Raw genomic sequence first — 25,094 nt, 5'->3', positions numbered from 1 at the left:
AACCAAATGGAACACATACAACATATCCATTTGACAGTAGCCACATGGAGTATGCCACAAGGTACACCAATTCTACGGCCCTCAATTATCACATTCAAGGATCTAAGGAGCCTTCAATACTCTTGTTAATGGTTCCTTAGCTCAAATAGCTTATCTCGTTCCCACCAAACAATGCCACGGGTCTCGTTCACTGCTTTTAACATTTCACCCACAAATCCAATGGGCGTGCATAAACCCAGCCTTGTATCATACTCAACAAACCCAGCGGAGAGCCACCATTTACCAATCTGTTATCACTTCCTCATTTTTAGGGAACAGATGTATCCCTATTTAAATGTGCACAAACGTCTTCCCAAGCACCTAATGATAGAGTATCAAACATATCTCCCATCTAGACAAAAAGTTAATAAACGAGATTCTCTATGTGGGATATGCACTGTATTGATAGAGATCGACAGAAAACCACAGCTTGCCACTGGTAAAGCTTTAAAGTTTTCTTGCTCTGAACCATCGTTCTATGCCAAATACAAAAGTGAAAATGTAATATAAATAAATAATAATGATCCATATTTGTAAAGCGCTAACATATCACCTCTTAAGGTTTCAGGGGGCTGTAGGGAGATGAAGTGAGCTATTACCCACAGTTACAAGATGCTGAGCTGCTGCAGGCATCAAACTGTGATCCCCGTGCTCAGGCATCAGCTGCTCCGGCCGCTGTGCCACACATACCCCACGGGTGACAAAATGTCAGGGAGAATGTTAAGGAACGTTTCATATATTAGGAGACAGGACCATAAGGTCTTGCTTTCCAATGCAGTAACCCATCAGTTGTTCATGGACTCACTGGCATGTGCAGGCTAAGAGCGCAGCTGAAAAAGAGCACACTTTAACTAGTTTGCTTACTAAAGACGTTCCACATTTGGAGAGGTCTGGTGCATGAAAAGATTGTAGTATGTCAAATCCAGGGTAAAGCCTGAGTTTAAAAGGATTGCTTATGTTTTTCTCTGGCCACCAAGTGGCTGAACAAACCAATTCTTGGTACTTTCTCGGCATCTATGGGCAGCGATCTGTTAAATGTGCAGCTATGTTCATGCTGAGTAAACACCTTTAAGAAATATAGACCACATGTGGAATGCAATGCAGTTAGGGGGTTTTGAAAGCAAATCAGTAGTCAAAGCCTACAGGTAAAGCACAATACGCTAGAATTTCCTTACTGTTGTTGGGAATACAAAGACTTTCAATGCATCAACTGGTCTGAGACAGCAAGAGGTCCCGATTTTAGCCCTATTTAAAATACCTTAGTAGGGATGGAGAAAGATCAACTACATGGCTCTGCAGATCATACGCCCCTGTCGCAAATTCACCATAGCAAGCTGTAGATTTTTTACCTCTGTACCTCAGCACATACGATGATCGTTGGAGGCATTTTTGAGACTATGATTAAGGCAGAGTGCAGGGCCCTGCGTTCGGAGGAGCACACCATGTGCACCCTCAATTGACAAGCTAACCAATGTCAGCTCACCGGGCTGCAGAGAAAGGACAGTGGTGGTAGTTATATGATTTGAGTCGCGAGGAAAGGCTTTTTACCTGTCGCATACTAGCATCAGTGGCCAACTGGTCACTCCAATGTTTTAAAAAAATGTCGTCAGTCTGCCACAACCAGGTCCTTCATCCATTCATGTTGGACAAGGATGTCACCTATGTGTTTAGTTTAGTGTGCCATGGATGTGTATGTGTAGCATGTGTGACAGGTAGCCATAGCCACACTGAAATCCATTTGACATTTGCTAGATTAAAGTGGTACCCAAGATAAAGGAATGGAGAAAGAGCCCAGGAACCAGATATGAATTTCAGTGCTCACCCAAGAACATTCTATAGGAAACTGGGTTTTTGTTGCATTTGCGCCCCCCCCCTTATCTTGTGTCACTCTAAGGGACCCAGTACCAAATTCATGAAGACTGCCACTGCAGGATGCTTGAAAAGGTGCTCTATAAAGTGAAAATGTGACATGGCCCACACCCTGTGTGCCTTGTCCCCTAACACTGCATGTGATACTTGTAAATCACCCCTACAACAGGCCTTACAGCCCTATGGCAGGGTGCATTATATTACTGTCCAGTGCAATTACTGATAGTACAAGTGAACTGGGAAGCCATCTTAATGTATGTACTGGGCACTGGCCAATACGAGTTCCCCAGCTACATAATGGCTTCACTGAAGCCTATTATGTTTGGTATCAAACAACTCGTATTAATAAACCCACACTGATTCCAGTGATGGATTTATTAATACATGCACCCAGAGGGTTCCTTAGAGCAGAGTTCTTCACACTGTGGGGCGCGCCCCCCTGGTGAGCCTAGGCTGCGTTCCCAGGTGAGCGCAAATAGCTCTTGAACTACTTGCAAATAAGGAAGGCCTTGAAGAGCAAATTTATTCACTTGCCTGTGACGCGTTTCCAAGCAATCTTGATTTGCATACTGCAGCTGAAGGGCTTTACCAGAGAGTATAAACTGTGGTCCGGGATGCCCTGAGGCGGGATGTTGGTGAAAGGGCAGTGAGTGGTGTGGCAGGGTCAAGGATGTGGCAACAAAGAGCAATATATTCTGTAACAGGTTTATTTTTCTAACTTTCTGGTAACTGCATACATAAATATGGGCACACTTTAAATGGAAAATAAACGCAAGTTAAACTAATCACTTTACTACAAAACCTTAGTTGCCTAATGCAATCAAGGCAAATGTCTGTTTGTGGCTAGAAAGCAGCACAAATAGAAGTATGCAGCAGGAAAGGACCAAAGTAATGCGGCAGGGTTAAATAAATTATGTTTTAAGAAAATGTAAATAATACGACTTAATGTGGCACATTTTATGATAGTATTTCATTAGGTTTTCATTTGTACACATGTGAATACTGTCTGGGCAAAGATTTCACTTCATTATTAACTGTTTATCCCGAAATACACCAACGAGCAACTGAAAGGTGCCTAATCACCTTTTATTTATAACCACTGTCCACTGCGTGGCAACATGTCACTACATTTTTAATACCTTTTAATCCATTTGAGCTAGAAACATTTTTTTTGTTAACTTTCGCAGATTTTGCAGCAGATGACTGATTAAGTGACGAATGCCGCAAAATCCATAACTATGCGGAAAATGTTGCAGAATTTCAGGGGTCCTGCCAGAAAATCATAAAATTGAATCCTAGTTGGCAAAGTGGGGAATAGTGGCATGTGTGTGTATATATAGTGCTAAAAAGTCAAAGCCTGTGACAGAAAACACTGAAAATATATAAGTCATCATTTGTAGCTATACATTTAAGTAAAAAGTAATCAGACTACATCTGGAAACAATTTGATGAGCACTCAAGAACTCAACTGGAGACAACCTCAAATGGCAAACACAATAAGATGAAGGACGGAGCACTGAAACTTATCAGACACTCGGCCCCAGTAAAATTAGATCTGGGTTGAATCCATCATTGTTCTTTTGCTCACTTGACTTGGTCTTCCTAGTGCAGACCCAGTTATATGCAAATCAGTCTTGACCCTGTTCCTCATGGAAACAGTCCAGCCTGAACTGCCAAGCAAGGTCTTCCCTGCACCGGCAACAAACATCCTGGGACCGGTTTCGGGGTAACACCCCTCATTAGCAAGGCTAGCTTTAATCCAGTGGCAAAGTGAGCAAGGGACTCACGTCAGAGCATCCCCTGCCAATTAAGGGCAAACAAAGCAAAGACAGTAAGATGATAGACAGAGCTGAAATTTTTCTCACATTACCTCTCAATAATAAGAAACATTCCTGGAGCTACAAGTGGCCTCATTAGTTCAAGCCTTTATTGGCTCCCGATGTGGACTCAATATCACGTTGGCAAATCACAATCTCCATGTGCCTGAAAACAAATCAAAAAATCTGACCCTGTGTAATGTAACTGGTGCTCATGTAAAGGAGCACTGCAATGACCTTGGGCAGAGTTTGCGCTGAATAGAACACCCAAAAAAAGATACAGAGACTGTTTCAAGACTGTAGTGATTATTAGGCATTGATGGGAGACGGGTGAAAGAGACAGAGGAGATATCCTTTTACTCGTGGCCACTGCTATCTATCACTAGTGCAACAGGTGTAGTTGATTTGGCGACAGATGTGCAAGGTGAACACAACACACTGATTATGGGGAGCAGAATTTTTGGGGCGATTTCTGTTTTTGTTTGATGAATTTCCTCTTTGTAGGTTTCAGATTTATTGTGGATTATGAGCTACTGAAAATGTATCCATGAAATTATCTCATAAACCCCGACCTCAAGCGCTCATTCCTGCCCCTCTACTCGCCAGTCATTGCCATAGAGTTCTGAAAGCGGGGGGGCGCAACTTGAAAATATTTTGCTTTGGGGGGCATCAGGGGAAAAAAGTTTGAAGACCTCTGCCTTAGCGGTAGGCCCCGACACCTACAGACCACTAGTGTATTGGCTGACTCGTCCTGCTCAGCCTACCTCCACAGATGCATTTCTGACCTGCTGGAGGTGAGAGCCCATGCTCTCTTGAGTTTGGAAACAATGCCTGCTCTGGCAGGAGGTGTTATCTCCCCACCAAGCAGGATGACTAGTAATGAGCATATCAAGGGAAGAGGCTTCACAGGCATCCACTGCCTTTGATATGGAACCTTAGCTTTACGAAGCAGGGGAAATGCCACCTCATGCCAGGGATCATTTGGCACCAGGACAGGCAGAAAAATTAGCTACTCAGGGAGCGTGTTCCCTATCAGGATAGTACCCCCCCCTCTAAGGTGAGCTACCTGAAGTGAACACGACTAGGAAAATTCCAGCATCTTTTTGGTGGAATTAGGATCTCTGGGTCAGGGTTATGCCCACTTCCCACGGGAAGTGGTCATGAAGATGATGTGGTCACCCTAAAAGTAGGTAGACCATGACTACTACCCAACACTCACTGTAATACCCCTAAATACAGTATTTAGGTGGAACCCCAGAAAATCAGATTCAACAAACACAAAGAAGGAGTGAACAAAGAAGATTGCTGACCCGACAACAGAGGAGTAACTACTGACTTGGTGCCAACCTGCCTGCTGCACCAGACCCTAATGGAGAAACTGACTCGTCCTGCATCTGTGCAAACTCCCAAGAACCCCCGAGGGCTGCCAGTGCTTTGCAAATCGCTAGAGAACTCCCTTGGTGTAGAGGAGCTACTCCCCTGCAGCTGCAAGCACCAAAGAAGCAAGATCTGGTTCACCACCCTGCCACTTACCAGGACTACTGACACAGCAGCCGCCCAGGAAGAGGTCGCCATGCTCTCACAGGTAAGATCCATCCTCCCTCCAAGTGTAGTCATTGATGTTACCATGCCTAACCATAGCATGGCGCCTGCCCCTGAAGAGGCTTTGGGTCTGTGATTGCTGGCATTAAAGGAAGCCACACCACGGAGTGGTGCCTGAGAACAGCAAAAGGCAACTTGAATTAACATCAACTCCTAGATGGCCTCCCATTCCTAGCGCTGGAGCTCAATGATTTGTAGATCGGTCTCAGCTCTCACTGCTCATCTCACACTCCAACCCAGCAGTCAGGAACACCGGATGCTTTTGATGGAACTATGATGACACCCCCTGGGTGGATCCAAAAACTGTTTTTACCTACCCTGGAGCACGAGCAACCTTGGCAGATGTCCGGTCGAGCTGTACTATACAGCTATAGAGGAGTCTGGCCCCATGTCATTAGTGGCAAAAGTCTCTTTTTAACTCTGGGACCCCCTGAAAAGGTATCCACAACAATATATAAATGCACTTGGCAATTAACCCAGCAGCCACGTTTAAGCAAGTGACCATATGGACTCCCCCAAGCAACAATAGTTATCAATAAGCAGCTGCTGACTCCTGAAACTATTTTTCCAATGTTTACTCAAATAATGCAACATCCTTCTGCATACCGTCAGAAAGCAGTTGTCAAACATACATAGATTGCTATTTGGATCTGTCCTGGACTACTTATTGTAAGCTTATTGTACATAAGCTTGCGTGCGCTTGAAATTAATCTCGGCTGTAATTAACAGTAATGTCAAGAACTATCAGAGCCACAAAGTTCAGTGAGTCCGCAAAGGTATAGCAGAGGATAAGGTAGATGTGGAGAAGCATGGCTCAATGGTTAGAGCGGCAGACCCTGATGCAGAGGTCTGGCCCGGGACCAGGGTTCAATTCCCGCTTCGGCGGCTCTTGGACTCAATCTCCCCGGACCTGATAATCCTCGCCTCGGTGCCTAGTCGAATTATGGGTCCCACTCTGGGACTCTGGGCAATGGCTTGCTTAATCTCCACAACGGCCCAAGCAGCGCTTGGATGCCTAGCTTCACCTTGGGGGTGCCCAGGAGTGGATATCTCACAGGAAAGCCAGGAAGGGCTCCACAGCGGTATGAATACAGCGCTACGAGACCTCTGGGTAGAAGGCGCTATATAAATACAAACCGATAATACCTTATTCTCAATTTAGTGGTAGATGGGATAAGCAGTTAGGCTTATCAGCGGGTAGTGTTAAGCATTTATTGAACACATGCAAGAAATGATAGCACACACTCAAAGACTGAATCCAGACCAATTGGTTTGTATAAAAAGTTGTTACTTTGTTATTTTATTCTAGAACCAAGAATCACTTAGTTCAGGTAGGGTTTACAGTGTTGTAAAAGTAACAACACTAATTATACAGTAATGTTTTGTACATGCAGTTATATATTTTACAATTTTAAGGATGTTTTCTATCAAATGTCAATCAAGTACAGTTGTATGTTTTTGCAGTGATAAAGTTAGATAGTTCAATCCAACAGATAGACTTACAATGCAATCCTATGGAGGAAAACAATGTTAAATAGTTTGCAATTAAGAACTCTACTTACTTCCCCAGGTTAGGGGGTTTAGAACAACACAGGGCAAGGTTCAAGACTAGGTAGGTACTGCACTGCCAGCAACCCTGGGGCGGCCAGGTGCAGAGGTCACAGGGCCTAAAGTTAATTAATGGAGCCGGAGAGGGGTGGGGGGAGATTCAGGGGTACGTTTTGGTGTCTGGTTTTCTTAGCTTGTTCCGATCGCGGGTGGTCAGGGTGACCCTCAAACTGAGGCAGCAGGCCTCAGGGAGAGGCCTGGAAAGGTAAGTAAGCAATGCAGACGAGGTCAGGACCGGCGGAGAGACTTCACAGGATAGGCGAGTCACTCAAACTCAGGCTGGGGGAGTCAGGTGCAGGGGTCGGGGATTCGCCTGGATCCGGAGTCCTTGGAGTTTCTTTGCTGAACAATCAGTGTCATTTTCAAGAAAAGAGGCTTTATTGAAGTCAGCTCAGGTCCCTGGAGAGGTGCTGGCTGCAGGACACGCCGGTTTCTTGGAGCACGTTCGCTGGAGTAGGAGACAGGCCGGTAGGGCTGGGGCCAATTCAGTTGGCGTCTTCTCCACTGCAGCACGGCACTTTGGTCCTCCTTCGTAGGTCATCATAATCTGAGGAACAAGGTTCAGGGGAGCGCTTAAATACTAACTTTAAGGGCATTACTAAAGTCAAGTGGCAGTAGTCAAAGGCTACTGCCCCGTAGGGTGATGACTACATACTTCATGGTGCCCCTTCCTTTGGGGAGAGGGACAAATCCCTGTTCCTATTGGGCCTAATTCTCCAATTCAAGATAGATAATTTCTAAGAGAGGGGTTCACATCAGTCCCTGGTGACCCTAGGAGTGTGCCAGGCTGCGGTTGACACCCTTACTCTGCTTACTAATTTTCCCATATGTCTGTCTCCAAAAGTGGGGCTTGGGAAGGGGATCGGGCGGGTATCTCCACTAGTTGGAGATTTACAAATCAGCACATCACAAGGTGAGAGTCTTTGAGACTCACCGTCAAGTGTTGCTGTTCCTGCCAGGGAGAGGTGTGAAGCACCTCCACCCAGAGCAGGCTTTGTTCCTGACCATTGAGAGCACAAAGGCTCTCACCCCATGAGGTCAGAAACCTGTCTGGTGGTGGCTGGCAGGGACCAGTCAGCCAATAAACTAGAAGTTGGTTATTTTTCATGGGACATCTGTAAGATGCCCTCAGAGCATTTTGTGATAAATCTAACAAGGGCATCAGTGTGGGTTTATTATACTGCGAAGATTGGCAACAAAATTGCCAGTTTTCAGTAAAGCTATCATGGAGCTGTGGAGTTCGTAATCATAATCTCCCAGCCCATGTACTCAAAATGACTCCTCTGCACTTACAATGTCGGTCAATGGCACATACACTGTAGGGGCATATTGCTCATGCAGCTATGCCCTCACCTGTGGTATGGTGCACCTTGCCTTAGGGCTGTAAGGTCTGCTAGAGGGGTGACTCACTCATGACATAGGCAGTGTTGGGGGAGGGGGGCGGGGGGGGGGGGGGTTCTATGGCACACATGGATGTGAGCCGTAAATGTAAATGTACATGTATTTATATAGCGCAAATCGCCCACATCGCAGGCATCTATGCGCTTGCTTAGGGAACCCGTCCTGGTATTCCCCTGTGAGATACCCCGGCAGGGTATCCACAAGGTGAAAGCCAGGCATCCCGCCGCGAGGGGCCGTTGTGGAGATTAAGCAAGCTATTGTCCAGAGTCACAGAGTGTGAACCCGTGAGTCGAGTAGGCACCGGAGTGAGAATTATCGAGTCCGTGGAATTATTGAGCCTAACCCCTGTCGGGGCGGGGAAATGAACCCTGGTCCAGGGCCGATCTCAGCTTCCGGGTCTGCCGCCTCTAACCCCTGAGCCACACTTCTCCGTCTCAACTCTACAGTTTGGTTTGCACCAAAACACGCAGCCTGCAATGGCAGTGTGTGGGATTTATGGTGAGGGGTCTCTGAAGGTGGCAGCATACATGCTGCAACCCTCAGAGGCCCTCTCTGGTAACAAGGTCCTAGGTACCAGGGGTGCCTTTTACAAAAGACTTATTTAACAACAAGGGGTGGTGATGGACAGAGTTTCTGAATTAAGCAGAATACTCTCACCCAGTCAAGAGATCAGGGCTAGATGCCATACCGTTTTTTAGCTCACTGCACCATCCCAGCTCAGAACCTGGCTATATGCAAATTAGTCTGTTCCTGTCCCAGTGCATGATGGGAACAGGGCAAACCAAACTACCAAGCCAATTCTTACACTGGGAAGGAAACAAGCTTCCGGGGGCCGGTTTCTGGCATTTCAGCCGTCGTCGGCCCGGCTTGCTTGAATCCTGATGGTGCAATGAGCAAGGGACTCACATCTGAGTATACCCTTCCACGCTTATGGTGGACAAAATATTTAACAACATGAGTCCCTTTCTCACTGCACTATCAGGATTCAAGCAGGTCCGGGCCGAAGACGGCTGAAATGCCAGAAACCGGTCCCCGGTAGCTGGTCTCCTTTCTGGTGAAGAATTGGCTTGGTAGTTTAGTCTGCCCTGTTCCCATGATGCACTGGGCCAGGGTCAGACTGATTTGCATATAGCCAGGTTCTGAGCTGGGATGGTGCAGTGAGATAAATAACGGTGATGGATCAAGCCCTGATCTTTGGACTGGGTAAGAGTGGTCTGCTTAATTCAGACACTCTGTTCATCACCACCCCCTTTTCTGAATCGTTTTACAAAAGACTTACATGTTGGCCAATTGTGAAAACAAAGGTACAGTTTGGGGAAAGAACACAGGTGCTTGGGTCTGGTTAGCAGGGTTCCAGCACAGACTCAGTCAAGTTGGCATCAGGTATCTGGCAAAAAGTGTGTGGGAGGGATTACTGCAACAGAAACCCATTTTCCTACATACTATGACTCACAATAACTTGGTGTGTTCTAGTTGTCAACAAAGAAAAAAACGGATTCACCCTGGCTATGGAGCCACTGGCATGTGTAGCAAGATCGGACAAAGATTATTGTGAGCTGCAGTTGGGGAAACAGAGGCATAACATAGTGTTATACGCTGAGGACCTCCTCCTGTTTCTGTGGTGGGCGGTGGAGGATCTGCCGGGGGCGAGGAGGATGATGGACGAATTTGGGGCCCTATCGGGCCTTAGAGTGAACTGGCAGAAGTCCAGCTTGTTCCCGCTGATGGCGGACTTGCCTCCACCTGGGAGCCTGGGCGACCTGAGGTGGGCGCCTCGTTGCTTCCGATAACTGGGCGTGCGCATTTTCCACTACATGGCAAATGTAAAAGAGGGGAATATAGAACAAGCGGGCCGCTCCCTTAGGGATAGCATGGCCTTTTGGGGAAAGCTTCCTCTTTCCGTGATGGGCTGGGTCTCACTCATTAAGATGGTGGCTCTTCCTCAGCTGCTCTACTTTTTTACTACGCTACCAGTGTGGATCTCGGCGGCATGGTTCCGGGAACTGAATGCCTGCCTCTCTGCATTCATATGGGGAGCGGGCCGGAGGCGAGTAGCACTGAGCCCGCTGAAACGACCCCGAGTGGAGGGGGGCCTGGCACTGCTGGATATGGACACTATCTGGCAGGACAACTGCAGAGGCTAATGCAATGGGTGGCGGGAAGCAATGACCAGGACAGAGGAGTACCACCCTTCACTCCAGACAGGAGTTGTTCCGCACACTGTAAGGAACTGCTCGGCCCGGACAGGCTAGTAGTAATGAGCATAGTGTTATCAGACGGTGTTGGAGTCTGTGCCGAAAGAAAACCAGAACGAGAAGGCCATGACTATGCTGGACGCCCTACCACATGGCGGAAATTAGCAAGATATAGATGACTGGGTGCAGGCGGGGGCTACAAAAGGTGGGACATCTTTTCCAGGATGGGGAGCGGATATCCTTTGAGGACTTTAGCGCTGACTGGGACATTCCCCAGGGACATTTCCTACTCTATGAGGTAGTTAAGGGGGCCCGAGACGACACTGGGGGGGACGGGTACTACGGAAACGGTGAGACAGGCCACCTGTGAAAATATAAGCCTGGTAGGGAGTACCATCAAGGCAGTTGCATGTTTTTGCAGAGCCATTGGTAGGGATAACATACTGCCGCTAGACCGATTGGAGGACCAATGGGAAGGGGATATTGCCGGTCCGAAAGCGGATAAGGACGGGGTGAAAGGGCTGGAACGGGCAGCTAGAGTCTCCTGAAAAACCACTTTAACCTAATTAGTTTTTATACATTCCATCGGGCCCATCTGACCCTGGAGCGTATTAATCAGTATTTAGCTAGGGAGGACGCCCAATGCCTGAGGTGTACTACGGTGGGAGCGACATACTTTTCACATGGTGTGGAGCTGCACTTCATTAGCACATTATTGGTCGGCAGTGACGCAGGAGACAGCTAGGATCACGGAGAGGGCTATACCATGCACACCGACACATTTACTGCTGAGTTTGTTCCCACATACGGCCAAAACTAGAACCACGAACAGGTTCCAGGACCTTGCCTTTGTCCTGGCGTAGCGAGAAATTACCAGCAACTGGAAAGACCCAAGGGGCCCCAGTGTACAGGGGTGGAAGCGGGAGCTAGTAAAATGGGCGTAGGATCCTTCTGAGGAATGCGCAGCGAGGGATAGGCAGGGAGGAGAGAGCCATAGCATGGGAGGCGTTGCAGAAAGACATACAGCAGGATGGGCAGGCATCCGACGTTTCTACTCCGGAGAGGTCGACGCAGCAGGAGCTTCAATAGCGTCGGAGACAGGGAGAGATTACAGACAGAATCCAGAATAAGAGTGGACATATATCATTCTCCCAGGGACGGGTAGCGACCGACCGGAAGATACCTGCGGCAGAATTATTTACACGGTCTGACACAAGGAGGGATTCTTTTTAGCTATGGTAATATACTGAAGACATCAATGCGGGTTAGGGAGGGGGAATCCAGTTAATAGTTTGGGTGGGTGGGGGGAAGAAGGGAGCTAAAAAGGGGCTTATCCAGTGGTTTATAGCTAGGCATTGAGAGGGGATGACAGGAAAACGGTCTCTGAAAGAAGGGAGCACGACCTGGGTTATAGGATATTTTGCCTCTGGACAAGTCCAGAATATATGTGTTTTAGGGTGTAAAATGATTCAGCTTGATATTAAATGCCAATAAAATACTGTTTAAAAAAAAACTGAAAATCATTGAATTTGTTAATTGGAGGATTATGATGAATGTACATTACAATCCAGGCACACATCAGAGTAAATAAACAGTATATTTAGTTTTCTTCAACACTTGAAAATTTGAGCACTGCGATTGATGGACAGAGAAGAGAATGTTGATCTGTTCTTTAAATCTGTATTCAATTCGACCAAACAAAACCAGCTGAAACATGTTTCGTCGCATATGGAATTACTTCTGCGACTTCCTCAGGGCTGAGTGCGATGAAAACAATCTTCATAATCGCGCTGCTAGTAATAATTCCAACCCGGATGGGCTGTATCCTATTGGATGTAACAATCAGGGTTTAAATGGCTGTATATAATTCCACATATATGGCAGGTGCCGTGAGTCGTAGAGCCGCAGGTTGATCACTGCGCTCTGCAGGTATCTGTGGTGCTTCAGCGCAGAAATGTCTCACGGACGATCACAGTGTTCGGGGAGCATTACACAGCTGAGCGCCTACAGTCCCTGGCCCGCAAAAACCCTTTGCCATAGAATTATATTTGGAATTTATTTCCTTTCGCACTATAATTGGTATAAACAGGCAGGCTAAAAGGATCAATGTTGAGAAGGGAGGTCACACTTCAAATGCTCCTTTAGACACCCATATTTAACTAATTCTCTCTTGTCCCTGGATTAATCAGGGTGTCCTATATTTTCAGCAATGTATTTTCAAAGGCCATGTTCTGAGCTTGATACCCATGACCACAATGTCGCCTCCAGGCACTGGTATCTAGAAAGCAATGCAGTCAAGGGCACCGAGCATAGGAGCATAGCCTGCCTTCTGACTTTATCAGTACTAGTAGCCATGCCAACAGGATATACAGGCATGGTCTGTGGGCATGCCCTGCACCTGTAAATTGGGTTAGGACACCCAACCAGATCACAATATATCTTGCAAATAAATAACTTCAGATCTGTATACGTGATGATAATGTATTTTTTCAATCACAAATCTCTTCTCTCATGAAGAAAGGGAAATACTCACTTTCTGTTGAATTTAGTTGGTGATTTTGCCACCACTTGTTCTACTTTCTCATCAGACGAAACAGTATTGCCATCATCATCCTCCTCTTCCTCCTTATCATCATCATCATCCTCATCATCATCATCACCATCACCATCACCATCACCACTGACAGCACCAGAGGTGGTGCCATGTGCTTTGGATTCAAGATTTTTCATTTCCTGGCCACCTACGAACCACAAAAACATTTGAGTTTTGCAAATGCTTGTTAATAATAAAAAGCATCCAACAGGTGTGTGTGTGTGTATACAGCTCTGCTGGTACAAGAGGCTTAGTGGACCACAGAGAGTGGCTTTGTGGAAGTTAGGAAGTGCAAGGAGATTTGAGCTGCAATTTTACAGAACGGGACTAGTCATACACTGCGTGCCCGCTACAATTGAGACTTGGGAGTGAGGGCGAATGAGAGGCAGTTTGGCAGGGAAAGGAGACAGCCACTGCATGAAGGTCCTGAGTGAGGTAATAATCAGCTTCACTTCAAGCCAACGGGCCGTAAGGAAGATGTAGGCATTCCAGTAATAGGTCCTCACTTGTTGGGGGTGCTGCCTGAGTCGCTTTGTATTTATCTTTGGCCACCGCCCAATCCACAGCTACTGTCCGCCCTGGAAGAGATAAAAGACTGATATAAACTAACTGAAAAACCTTCAGCAGTTTAATGGCAGCATGGAACAAAATGAGTGAACCATCATGTAAATAGAATACTTCCAATCAGAATAGGACATACTCTACTTAGCTGTTTCCGATAGTTTTAAATTGCATTCAATTGGCTTCCAGCCTCTTATATAATCCCAAGCATTACTTGGATCAGTCAACACCCAAACATTTGCATGCAATGTTGATTTATATTTAAACTCGGCTTTATTTCATTTGTTGAGGAACTATAATCAGAATTGTTCGCAAACCTTTAATTACTACAAGACAACTCCGAATATATAAGATCGCCACAAAAATAAATTTGTTTTTTGAAAATCCTTCCTAAATCTGTTGAGCAGTTCTTCGCTCAAAGCTCGGATTTAATGTAAAGTGTCAACCACTTTAAACCAATGTTTTCATTTATACAAAATGATCAACAGTAAGGTGTTCATTTGGCTCTGCAAATTAAATCTGTGCAATAAAAATGAAAGTGCAGCAATACGTGCAAACAATAAACACATCCAACAAGGAGAGTGCCATCGATAGACAGCACACTTATCTAATGTGTGGGCCATGGATCAAAACTCACCCCAGTTCAGTCATCAATATTGGGTTGGAACTCCCAAAATGTTTGTGGTAGCCTAGCCATAGCCAGTCATTCTTTTTTTTTAAATATGCTAGAATGCTCAACCTGCAATTACGATCCAGGTATGTCCTTTTCAACTCATCCAATTTTTCCCCCAACTTTGTGTAGTAGGGCACTTTCAGAAATCTGATGAAAAGGACAGCACAATATGCCACTGCAAGGATTAGGGACCAAGCTAATGACAAAAAAAGCAAGAGAGACTTTGCCTTGAACTTTGGAAGGCTGGCAAACTCACCTTTAATATCCTTCATGTTCATTCCTTTCAATGCTTTTCCTGCCTCCAGCATGTTCTTGAATTGGACAAAGGCAAATCCACGCATCTTCCCATCTGTGGAAGTGGGACAAAGAGACCTGAGAAAGGACAACTTGCACTCAATTTAAAATCGATATACAGAGAAAGGAGAGTCCAAAAACACAGGTAAGTAGGGACTGAGAGTTGTTGAGGAGCCAATCGGATGTCTGATACCCATCAAACAAGCATTACACATTCAAAACAGCCACTTCCAAACAGTCAGAAACAGCAGCACAGATACCAAAGAGGCAGTTCTACTTATGCTTGTTTTAGGTCTCGTCCTACTCCATTCCACAAGGAATGAATAGGACGAGACTATTGGGGCTAAATTAAGAGCTAAACTAAACTCTGAAAATGCGGATTTCCAGAAGTGCATGTGTCTTGTCCTATTCCATTCCGCAAGGAATGAATAGGACGAGACTATTGGGGCTAAACTAAGAGCTAAACTAAGCTCTGAAAAATGTGGATTTCCAGAAGTGCATGTGGTCTCATGAACGCGCTTCTATCCTCCTGCCTCGCATCACCACATGAAAGCCATTTGTTGCTTGTTCACACTTCACGGCCGCCAGGCCGTGTCTCCCATTTCTCCTCCCCCGCCCCCTGCTTCACACTTTTCACGCCGCCATGCCGTGTCTTGCATTTCTCCTCCCCCCCTCCCCACAGCAATGCCAAGAGCTTGTTTTTACTGCTGCCCTTTCCTGCTCTACAAGCCCAGCTTGTGTCTTTGGTGGTTCTGCTGGTCGCTTGTTGCAATGTTATACAGCGCGAACTTGACCTGTAAGTATCGGAGTGCTTTACATCAGCAACACTCACATTACATGAGCACATTTATTTGTCAATAGGTGGAGGGATTATTCAGATTAAGTGCTTTGCCCAGAATCGCAGAATGTGGAGCCGACGCAGAGACTGGAACCAGATTCCCTAGCTCGAAATTCGACAGCGCCTGGTGTTTACATCACATCCTCTCCCTCTTTGTTTGGTGTACTTAAAGTAATGGAACACCATTCTCACTTTTGGATAATAGTGACAGTGTCGCTGATTCTAAGAGTGACATAAGCATTCAATGGGACTGTTCTACCCATCTTTTTGTGTTGTCTGATGCCAGTGCTTTGACGCAATCAGGATGTAAAATAGCACTATGCCATTGCTCCACTCTGATTTCTGTCACATTGACAGGTGCAGTAGACTCAGTTCGCTAGTCTTTTTTTTTTTAACTATAACTTGTGATAAATGTACTTGTCTGTTAAGAGATTGAATTATTGAGTTCTGCACATAATTTTAATGAAATACTAATCCGGTGGAGATTCCACCACCTCTCGTTGCGTACTCCTATCGATATGCCGGCAGCTGCTCGCTGCACTCACTGCTCAGTTATATAACTGTTGGCCTGACAGTGTAGTTCCTCGTGCAAATCACAGCCACCAAGGTGAGCAGAAGCGTCTTTCCATTTATATTGTTATGGAGAATCAAGCATCAGAGGTTATCGGAAGCTAGTTGCGAAATGCAGACAAATGATGTTGACCTTTCAAAAGGGAAAAAAAATGCGATGAGAAAATGCTTACTTATGTTTGAAGTGTGGATTGGTATGTGTTTATAACTTTCTACATTTCTGCATCACTTCCAATTGGTACTTTTTACTAATTTAGACTTTTTATTTTATGATATTTTGGGCACATTTACTAAGCGCGTCTAGCTAGCTGTAGCTGCGGCGCTGGAAGGGCTCTATATTTTTGTGGCAATACTGAACCTTGTAATGACTTTTATTGTTTATGCTATAATATTTCTTGGGCATTCACTGAGCGCAAGTAGCTGTAGCTCATGCTCTGCAGGGGCCTTGTATGCGTAAGTGCCGGTCTTTAAACAGCAGCGCCTACCGTATCTGATGTCTAAGAAAGACTTTGTGGCGCTGTATGTAAATTGGCTTGAAGCTGTGAGAGATGCGGGAAGCAAATATTGTCATCCACACATCCTGACTCTTTCTGAGAGAATCAAGTAAGGTTCCATGTGTCACAGTGCACTTCTGTCTCCTTCACCTCTTTCATCTTCAACTTGAAAGGAAAGCCTGATTTGGAAAGAAATCAGCTGATTGTTACTTTACGTTCCCCTGCCGGAAAGTTCACTGCTGCAGTCCTTCCCTCAAAGTTCATCTTTTAACAATAGAACACAACTCTAAACTATTTCCGCCTACGACATTAGATAATCTCTTTCTCTTGAACAGTTGCTCCTAGTGCATTCATTTATATTGCCGGTTCTAAAGAATTTTGTATTTAGTTTTACATTAGGATAAAACCAAAGCAATAACTAAAGCTTGCTCTGGCGATTAGTGACTCAGATATTCGACATACTTTTTGGCTGGATGATGTCACTCTAAAAAAGGCATTAGCCACTGAATAAGGTAACAATTAGCAGAGGCAACACTTTTTTAAAAACCAGGACACTTTCACAGCTGCTTGTGTAGAAAAAATAAAAACTTTATATGAAACAATTGTCCTTAGGTCCATTTCAACCCTGTTATGCCCCTAATTGCTGACATTATTACAGCATAAAGCGCTATATTAAAACAAGCATTTCAATGGAATAGTCCTCACAATTTCGAGAGTTTGAGCTATTGGCATTGTAAATATCAATGTCTTTTATTTATGTGTTTTGAAAACTTGCAAGCGCTGTGTAAACACGCACTTCGTACTAATAGTCTTTGCTTCTGAAAAGCAGGGCTGGCTGTAAAAGTGGTGCACTTACTGCCAGCCTTGCTTCTCGTAAGCAGCTACTATAAGTACCAAGTGCCTGTATATCACACCGCTTGCAGGTTTTCAAAACACATAACTAAAAGGCATTGTCATTTACAATGCTAATAGCTCAAACTCTTGCAAATGCGAGACCTATTGCATTGCAAATGCTTGTTCTGCATTCCAACAGACATCTTGAAATGCACATCAATACTAACTGGCAGAATCACTAGATATAACACTACAGAGACAAGTATAACAGCTCTTCCAATGTTCCTCAAGCCTTTATTGATAATTTAGGACTGTGAACTCACCCCCCTCCAGTGCATCATAGCTGTGATTTGTTGTTTTCCTGATAATATAGTCAATCCTAATATTAATAAATTGTGATATCTGTAAATAGGGATGCCATCGTGCCTCAGTACTGCTCTACACAATCCCTAAATATTACACTAACTTGGCCCATAGCTATCAATAAAATTTTATTCTGCTTCACAGATCTTTCTGAAATTAGAGCGACCTACAACAAAGTTCTGTAAGAGCACCGGAAGTAGAACTTTGAGCCGCAGACATTTTAATGGTGGGATTTCAGTGGATAGGATAAACTGACTAACTCTAAGAATCATGTAGAATTTGCTTCTAGAAAAAGCAAATGGCACTATTCACGTGCTACCTTGTTTCTTGGGGATGTTGACCTCCAGCACAGCACCAAACTTGGCAAAAATCCCCTTAAGGTCTTCTTCGGAGCACTAAGGAAGAAAAAACACATGGTTAGAGAGCAGAGCTTCCTTGGGGAATGGCAGGACACGGTGTGAAAAGCTCTTAAGTTGAAGGCTATTGCTCCATATACTGGTCACTTATTTGGCGACAACCCGATAATAGAAAAGTCACTTGCTTGCTTTAGCTACTTCACAACCAACCAGTCCATTAGCTCTTCATAAATAAGGGCAATCCAGGACAGGGCTCTAAAGCTCTCTCACCATGCACCGAGGACAGTTAGACCTTGACCTCTGGGGCTGACATTGGGCTGCTCCTAAATTACAACAGGTGGATCACTAAAGGTGACTGCCCACAGGACAAGCTGAGAGTGGACTACTTACCTTAAAGCTGAGGTTCCGGATAATGAGCCGGGCCTTCTTATCAGCAGTCTTTACTCCTGGAGCTTTGACCACTTTCACCACTGCCTCCTGAGTTTCTAAAAAAGGAGAGGTGAGAAAAGAACAAATAATGCAATAAAGTTAAAAAAATAAGGAAAAAAACTCCCCATTAGCATTCGGTTGTCATCATGATTGTTTTACAGAATAATTATGCAAAGAACATAAAGCAATGTAATCATGTAACCGTATATTTTTAATGGAATCTATTAACCAAAGATGTGTTAATTTGTATTAGATTCGATAAAGTACAAATTGCTTATGTTAATGAGCCTTATTTAATAGTGACAATACAGACATGAGTTAATGAATAACTCGCCCTGTAGGGACTCATTGGGTAACCAATGCAATTCCCACTGCTAGTTCATCAACATTAAGTTCAGACAGGGTTGACCTTCATGATATCAAGATAGGGTTATACAAAGGCCTGTTTTAGACTTGGAGTGCCCTTACTGTAGGATTCAAAATAAACGTGTAATAACTTACTAATCCAGAAAAGGCTAAAAACAGACTAGTAAGTGTTAGACGTGCACTAAAAGGAACAGATCATACCTCTCAGGTAGACCATTACGTCCTTAAGTGCTCCATCAGGTGATCGCACCAAAATATAGCATGGTGAGAACAGAAGGGAGAATGTTTACAATATCATAAGAAACTGTCATAAAGCATTGCTAGTTACAAGACTACAATTCTTTGTTTTACTTTCGTCAGAACAAAGTCTGCTTATCATTAGACTCCAAAAAAGCTATAATTATGTAGCTCTCTAAGATCTATTGACCATTGAGTAAAACAATCATAACCAAGATTTCTTAACCATACAGCCAAAACAAACAGAGCCAAAATTGTATAGGTTACTCTTAGATGTCCTTCATTCATCAAGGAAAGCAAGCTGGATCAATGCAATCCTAATTCAAATTGTGGCTGCGAGTCCCGTTTTAAAATATCCTAGTCTAGATGCAAGTGTGTACGTATAGAAGTATGCATGGGTTATATGTGTAGCATGTTATAAGTATAGCGTGAGCCTAGCCAAAAGGCAGCAGTGCACTGTACAAGGTCAAAGGCAAAGATAGATTCGAACACTGGAAGGGAATCTAGATTCTGAGTGGAGGCAGACTGTTACTTTGCCATGAAGTACTCTTCGTAAAGAGGTGCATCTTCAGCTTTACCCTTCTTTGTTGCACTTCCTCTCTAGTCTGGTGTGTCTTTGCTGCTGGTGTGCCAAAAGCCACCAGAGGTGTGAGCTGGGCACCCAGATAGGAGGGAGTGCTGATCATGATGGCTGTGTTTGCAGCTGGTTTTGAACACGGCACAGGCTGGCAATAGGGAGCCTTTGGGGATTATGGTCATATTTCTTCAAGTCCTTTATAAGATATGCTGCTTAGCGTCAGATGCCATTATGAGAAAGCCAATAAGTGGCCTGAGTTCTTATTCACTTGCTTGAAGGAATGGTTTTACTTTTTTTAGTGGAGAGAGCGTGTAACAAACTGCCTTGGTTTCTTGGCAATGTGATCCTTGAGTTTGAAGTTGGTGTCCAGAATACATCTGAGTGACTGAACAATGTGCGAAAGTGGAGGCTCAAGCTGTGGAGCCCACTTAGCACTAGTTTTTGCTTGCTGTTCTTGGTGAATAGCAGGAGTTCTGTCTTGATGGGTGCTGGATACAGAGTTTTGGATGAGCGGCAGGCAGTGTTTGAGGTAATGCGTGACTGAAGCAGAGGAGACTTTCAGTGGGAGTCTTGTATCATCATAGTATTGGCAAACTGTGAAGCCATTATGGATGAGCTGAGTCCCAAGTGTCTTCAGGTAGAGGGTGAAAATGAAATGGAACATTGGCCAACTCCACACTTTATCCAGATCTTCTCAAACTGGGATATACTGGGTAAGTAAAAGAGAGCCAGGAAGGTAATGAAATGAAATGAATTTGTACTTGTAAAGCGCACTTATACCCCAACCGCGTTTCCTGGCACTGTACGCATACCTCTGTGGAAACCTTCCTGGCTTTTCCCTGTGAAATGTCCACTCCTGGGCACCCCCAAGGTGAAGCCAGGCATCCCAGCGCTGTTGGGGCCGTTGTGGAGATTAAGCAAGCTATTGCCCAGAGTTACAGAGTGGGACCCATGATTAGAATAGACACCGAGGTGAGAATTATCAGTTCCGAGGAAATTGAGCCCAATATCCGCTGAGGCGGTAATTGAACCTTGGTCCCGGGCCAGACTTCTGCATAAGGGTCTGCCGCTCTAACCATTGAGCCACACTTCTCAACCAGTAAATACCCTTCAAGACCTCAGCATGTGGATGAGGGTAGAAAGATCAGCAGTGCCCAAGAAAGCCGAGGGTCCGGCAATATCAGGAGATTGGCTCTTTCTTTGTTTAGGCAAAATGACGAGCTATTGAGCAGTTACTTATTAAGATCAGTTCATGTACTTTTCTGAAAATACCCAGAAATTTTTATACTTTGAACGAGCGATATTTCTCCATCTTTTTCTGGAATAATAAAATCACTTCCATAATGAGGTAAGCATCATTGCATTGAATCTTTTCAGGAAACAACTAAAAACGTAGATAATTAGCATTGAGGGCATATTCTTCCTTTTAGAAAACAGAGTGCACCTCCAGTTAAAACTCTTCCCCACCTTTCAGCTGCCTTTCAGACTAGCACTATGAAATCCACTGATTAATAGCGTGGCCTACAAAAAGAAAAAAAACTATTTCAACCTCTTAATGTCTTACAACGGTATGAAAGCCTTACAGGCCTTTTGCGTTCAAAGGTGACTCTTTTTCCACGTACCTTTCTTCTTTTCCTTGGTGCGTAGCTTTTTCTTGGCCACAGTGACATGGATCCGGTTCCCATCGTATGCCTGAACTGCTTTCAAGGCACGCTGGGCATCGTCCAACATGGAGAACGTCACATACCCAAATCCACGACATTTCTCACTGCCTTTGGTTTGTAAAGTGGAATAAGCAAGTCAGTAAATATTGGCACAACAACTTCTAAAATAATATACATTTCAAGGTGAGCAACTAACATACAGTCATGGATCAGGTGCCAGAACAGAAAAAAATTAAATAAAATGTCAGAAAATGCCTCTTTTTGCATAGTCACTCCTATTTTTAGTGGAATAATGTGCTGCTAGGTACTACGGCCCTGTCCCCAGAGTGTGCTTTGACCTTTAAATCATTGTAAAATTGGCTGATCCCCATTTTGCATAATTACCTTTCCAGTAATACCACAGTATGTGATGTAAGAAAATATCCCAATAACACCCCTCTTTAAATCTGTTCTCTAAAAGAAAACAAGCATTTACAATCCATTAAGTCTTGCATTTGCAAGAGTTCAAGCTATTGGTATTGTAAATGACAATGCCTTTTTTTTTTTTAAACAACCCATAAATAAAAGGCATTGTCATTTACAATGCCAATAGTTGAAACACTTGCAAATGCGAGACGTATTGCATTGCAAATGCTTGTAATTAATGGGGCATGAGCTACAGATGCTTGATGTACACCTAAAAAAAAAACAAGCATTTACAATGCAATGGTCTTGGCATTATTAAAGGTAGAGCTATTGGCATTGCTCATGACTTTTTTTTTAACATAATTAAATGGCATTGTCATTTATATTGCCAATAGCTTAATCGTTTGCATATTAGAGACTGATTGCATTAGCACCCACACACAGGGGGCAGGGTTAGGAGAGCAAGCACGACGAACGAGGGGGCAGGAGAGCAAGCACTAGCAACGAGGGGGCAGGGGCAGGAGAGCAAGCACAACCAGGAGGCTGGGGAGCAAGCACAAAAAACACGTGGTAGTAACACTTACTGGAGAAAATGGAGGCCAAATACACAGAGGGTGGGGCAGTCAGGAAAATGACATTGTACATGCAGCCTGATAACACAGATTTTCCCGGCCAGCAGCAGCCCTCTGCTTCGAGGCTCTGCCTGCCTTTCTCCCCTGCTTCCCTGCCATCGACAGGACCTTACCTCGCCAGCATCTCCTTGACCACATACAAAGAATTAATGAGGGGGGAGGGCTGAGGACAGCTCTCATCTGCTCGGTTAAAATGCCTGTCTGTCTTGATTTCTTTTCAACAGCCACCTTATTACCAGGCAGAGCGAATGGGGTGGGGAGGGGGGTTGTTGGAAGAACGAGGGCCGTGCAAAAGAAATATCTGTTTGCGGGGTGATTATCGCCACAGATCATATTGTGCCATGAGACCGCGCACGAAGTCGCCCGGACAAGCCTGATTGCTTAATTCTTGAGCTGAAAATGACTGCTGCTCCATAGACCAGTTGCACGGGGTCTTTAAAGGGCGATGAGGAATCCGGGGAAGAAAATGGACACTTTTTGGAGCAATTCATGTGCAACATGAGCCTAGTCTCACTAAATACCCTAAAAGCGCCTAGACGCCTTACGGTATTAGTTGCGCTATATAAATAAATAAATATACATTTAATTTAGTAATTTGTAAAAATCACAAACCGGGACCCAGAGTGCATCAGACTACCGGACAGAGTTGTATGCAAACAGCAGAGCAACCACTTTCAATTTACAAAATACTTCATAAATATAGGAATGCAGTTATGGACTAATCGTGTTTGTAACTTAGTTTGTGATACGTTAGGGCATGTTTTACACCCAACTGCGTCAGTATAGTTTCTCGAAAAGTAAAACAAGCATTTACAATGCAATAGGTCTCGCAGCATTAAAGTTTGAGTTATTGGCATTGTGTATGACAATGCATTGCATACATTTTTTAGCAAACTTCGAATTGGTGAGCAGTGTGAGTGTGTGTAAGAGTATGCTGTTCTTGAAAGCAGTGTGGTAGAGAGTGCAGGAATTTGGGATGCACCTCACGCACGGGCTCACAGCTGTTATTACTCGCACAGCTCTGATGATGCACCTCCCGCACTGGCTCACAGTTGTTATTCACACAGCTCTGATGATGCACCTCAGGCACGGGGCTGACGCAGTTATTATTCATACAGCTCTGATGATGCACCTCAGCACGGTGCTCACAGCTGTTATTATTCACACAGCTCTGATGATACACCTCACGCACGGGGCTGACGCAGTTATTATTCACACAGCTCTGATGATGCACCTAAGGCACGGGCTCACAGCTGTTATTATTCACACAGCTCTGATGATGCACCTGAGGCTCAAAGCGGTTTATTATTCACACAGCTATGATGATGCACATCCGGCACGGGCTCACAGCTGTTATTATTCACACAGTTCTGATGATGCACCTCAGGCACGGGGCTCACAGCTGTTATTATTCACACAGCTCTGATGATGCCCCTCAGCACGGGGCTCACAGCTGTTAATATTTACAAAGTTCTGATGATGCACCTCACGCACGAGCTCACAGCTGTTATTATTCACACAGCTTTGATGATGCACCTCACGCACGGGGCTGACGCAGTTATTATTCACACAGCTCTGATGATGCACCTCACTCACGGGGCTGACGCCCCCTGAAAGTGCCTGTATTTGTGAGCCTCCCTTGAAACTCGAAAGAGAGGAAAATAAGTGATGCACCTCACGCACAGGCTCACAGCTGTTATTATTCACACAGCTCTGATGATGCACCTCAGGCACGGGGCTCACAGCTGTTATTATTCACACAGCTCTGATGATGCACCTCACGCACGGGCTCACAGCTGTTATTATTCACGCAGCTCTGATGATGCACCTTACGCACGGAGCTGACGCAGTTATTCACACAGCTCTGATGATGCACCTTAAGCACGGGCTCACAGCTGTTATTCACACAGCTCTGATGATGCACCGCACGCACGGGGCTGACGCAGTTATTATTCACACAGCTCTGATGATGCAGCTTAGGCACGGGCTCACAGCTGTTATTATTCACACAGCTCTGATGATGCACCTCTAGCACGGGCTTATAGCTGTTATTATTCACACAGCTCGGATGATTCACGCACGGGGCGGACGCAGTTATTATTCACACAGCTCTGATGGTGCACCTCAGGCATGGGCTCACAGCTGTTATTCACACAGCTCTGATGATGCACCTCCGGCACGACCTTACAGCTGTTATTATTCACACAGCTCTGATGATGCACCTCATGCACGGCCTCACAGCTGTTATTATTCACACACAGTGATGACCACGGGGGCAGCCTGCACATTCCTACGCTACTGTCTCTGCATATCACAATAAGTTTGGTAATGGGCAAACTGTCCTGGATGGCATGACCGGAGTAGGGAAATTTGAAGGAAAAAAAGTCAAAATTCATTTTCACAACCTCTTCCTTGAACTTTGCCAAGCAAACTATTTTAAAAAGACCCATGAAGACGCCCGGCTGATTTTTGCACTATGTGCACAATTTCATTGCAAATGTACGTGACGCACAAAAATCAAGAAAAAGTGTGTTTTTTATTATTATTTTCTTTTATGCGGTGCTCACAATCCTCTCTGCGGCCCGGCTTGGGAGTAGACAGTGGGTGGGCAGCTGCCTAGAGAAGGCATCCTTACCTGTCAAATATTGTCTTTCTCCTTATTAAAGACTTAGTCAAC

General features: G+C 44.8%; 1 protein-coding gene across 1 annotated transcript in view; it reads right to left on the bottom strand.

Annotated features, from left to right (window-relative positions):
• Positions 1 to 25,094, bottom strand: part of RBM28 (RNA binding motif protein 28) — a 150,996-nt gene that overhangs the window by 68,542 nt on the left and 57,360 nt on the right. Inside the window, exons 2-7 of the mRNA XM_086918872.1 lie at positions 21,339 to 21,488; positions 18,498 to 18,592; positions 18,071 to 18,146; positions 14,615 to 14,707; positions 13,631 to 13,702; positions 13,065 to 13,272 (exon numbers count right to left, since the gene is read on the bottom strand). Of these exons, the coding sequence (XP_086774998.1) occupies positions 13,065 to 13,272; positions 13,631 to 13,702; positions 14,615 to 14,707; positions 18,071 to 18,146; positions 18,498 to 18,592; positions 21,339 to 21,488 (694 nt within the window). The remainder of the gene's footprint in view (positions 1 to 13,064; positions 13,273 to 13,630; positions 13,703 to 14,614; positions 14,708 to 18,070; positions 18,147 to 18,497; positions 18,593 to 21,338; positions 21,489 to 25,094) is intronic.

Source organism: Lissotriton vulgaris, chromosome 1_1 (assembly GCF_964263255.1).
Source record: "Lissotriton vulgaris chromosome 1_1, aLisVul1.2, whole genome shotgun sequence".
Taxonomy (NCBI): Eukaryota; Metazoa; Chordata; class Amphibia; order Caudata; family Salamandridae; genus Lissotriton; species Lissotriton vulgaris.
The sequence above is the reverse complement of the archived record's forward strand: the minus strand, read 5'-3'. Positions and strand labels throughout refer to the sequence as shown.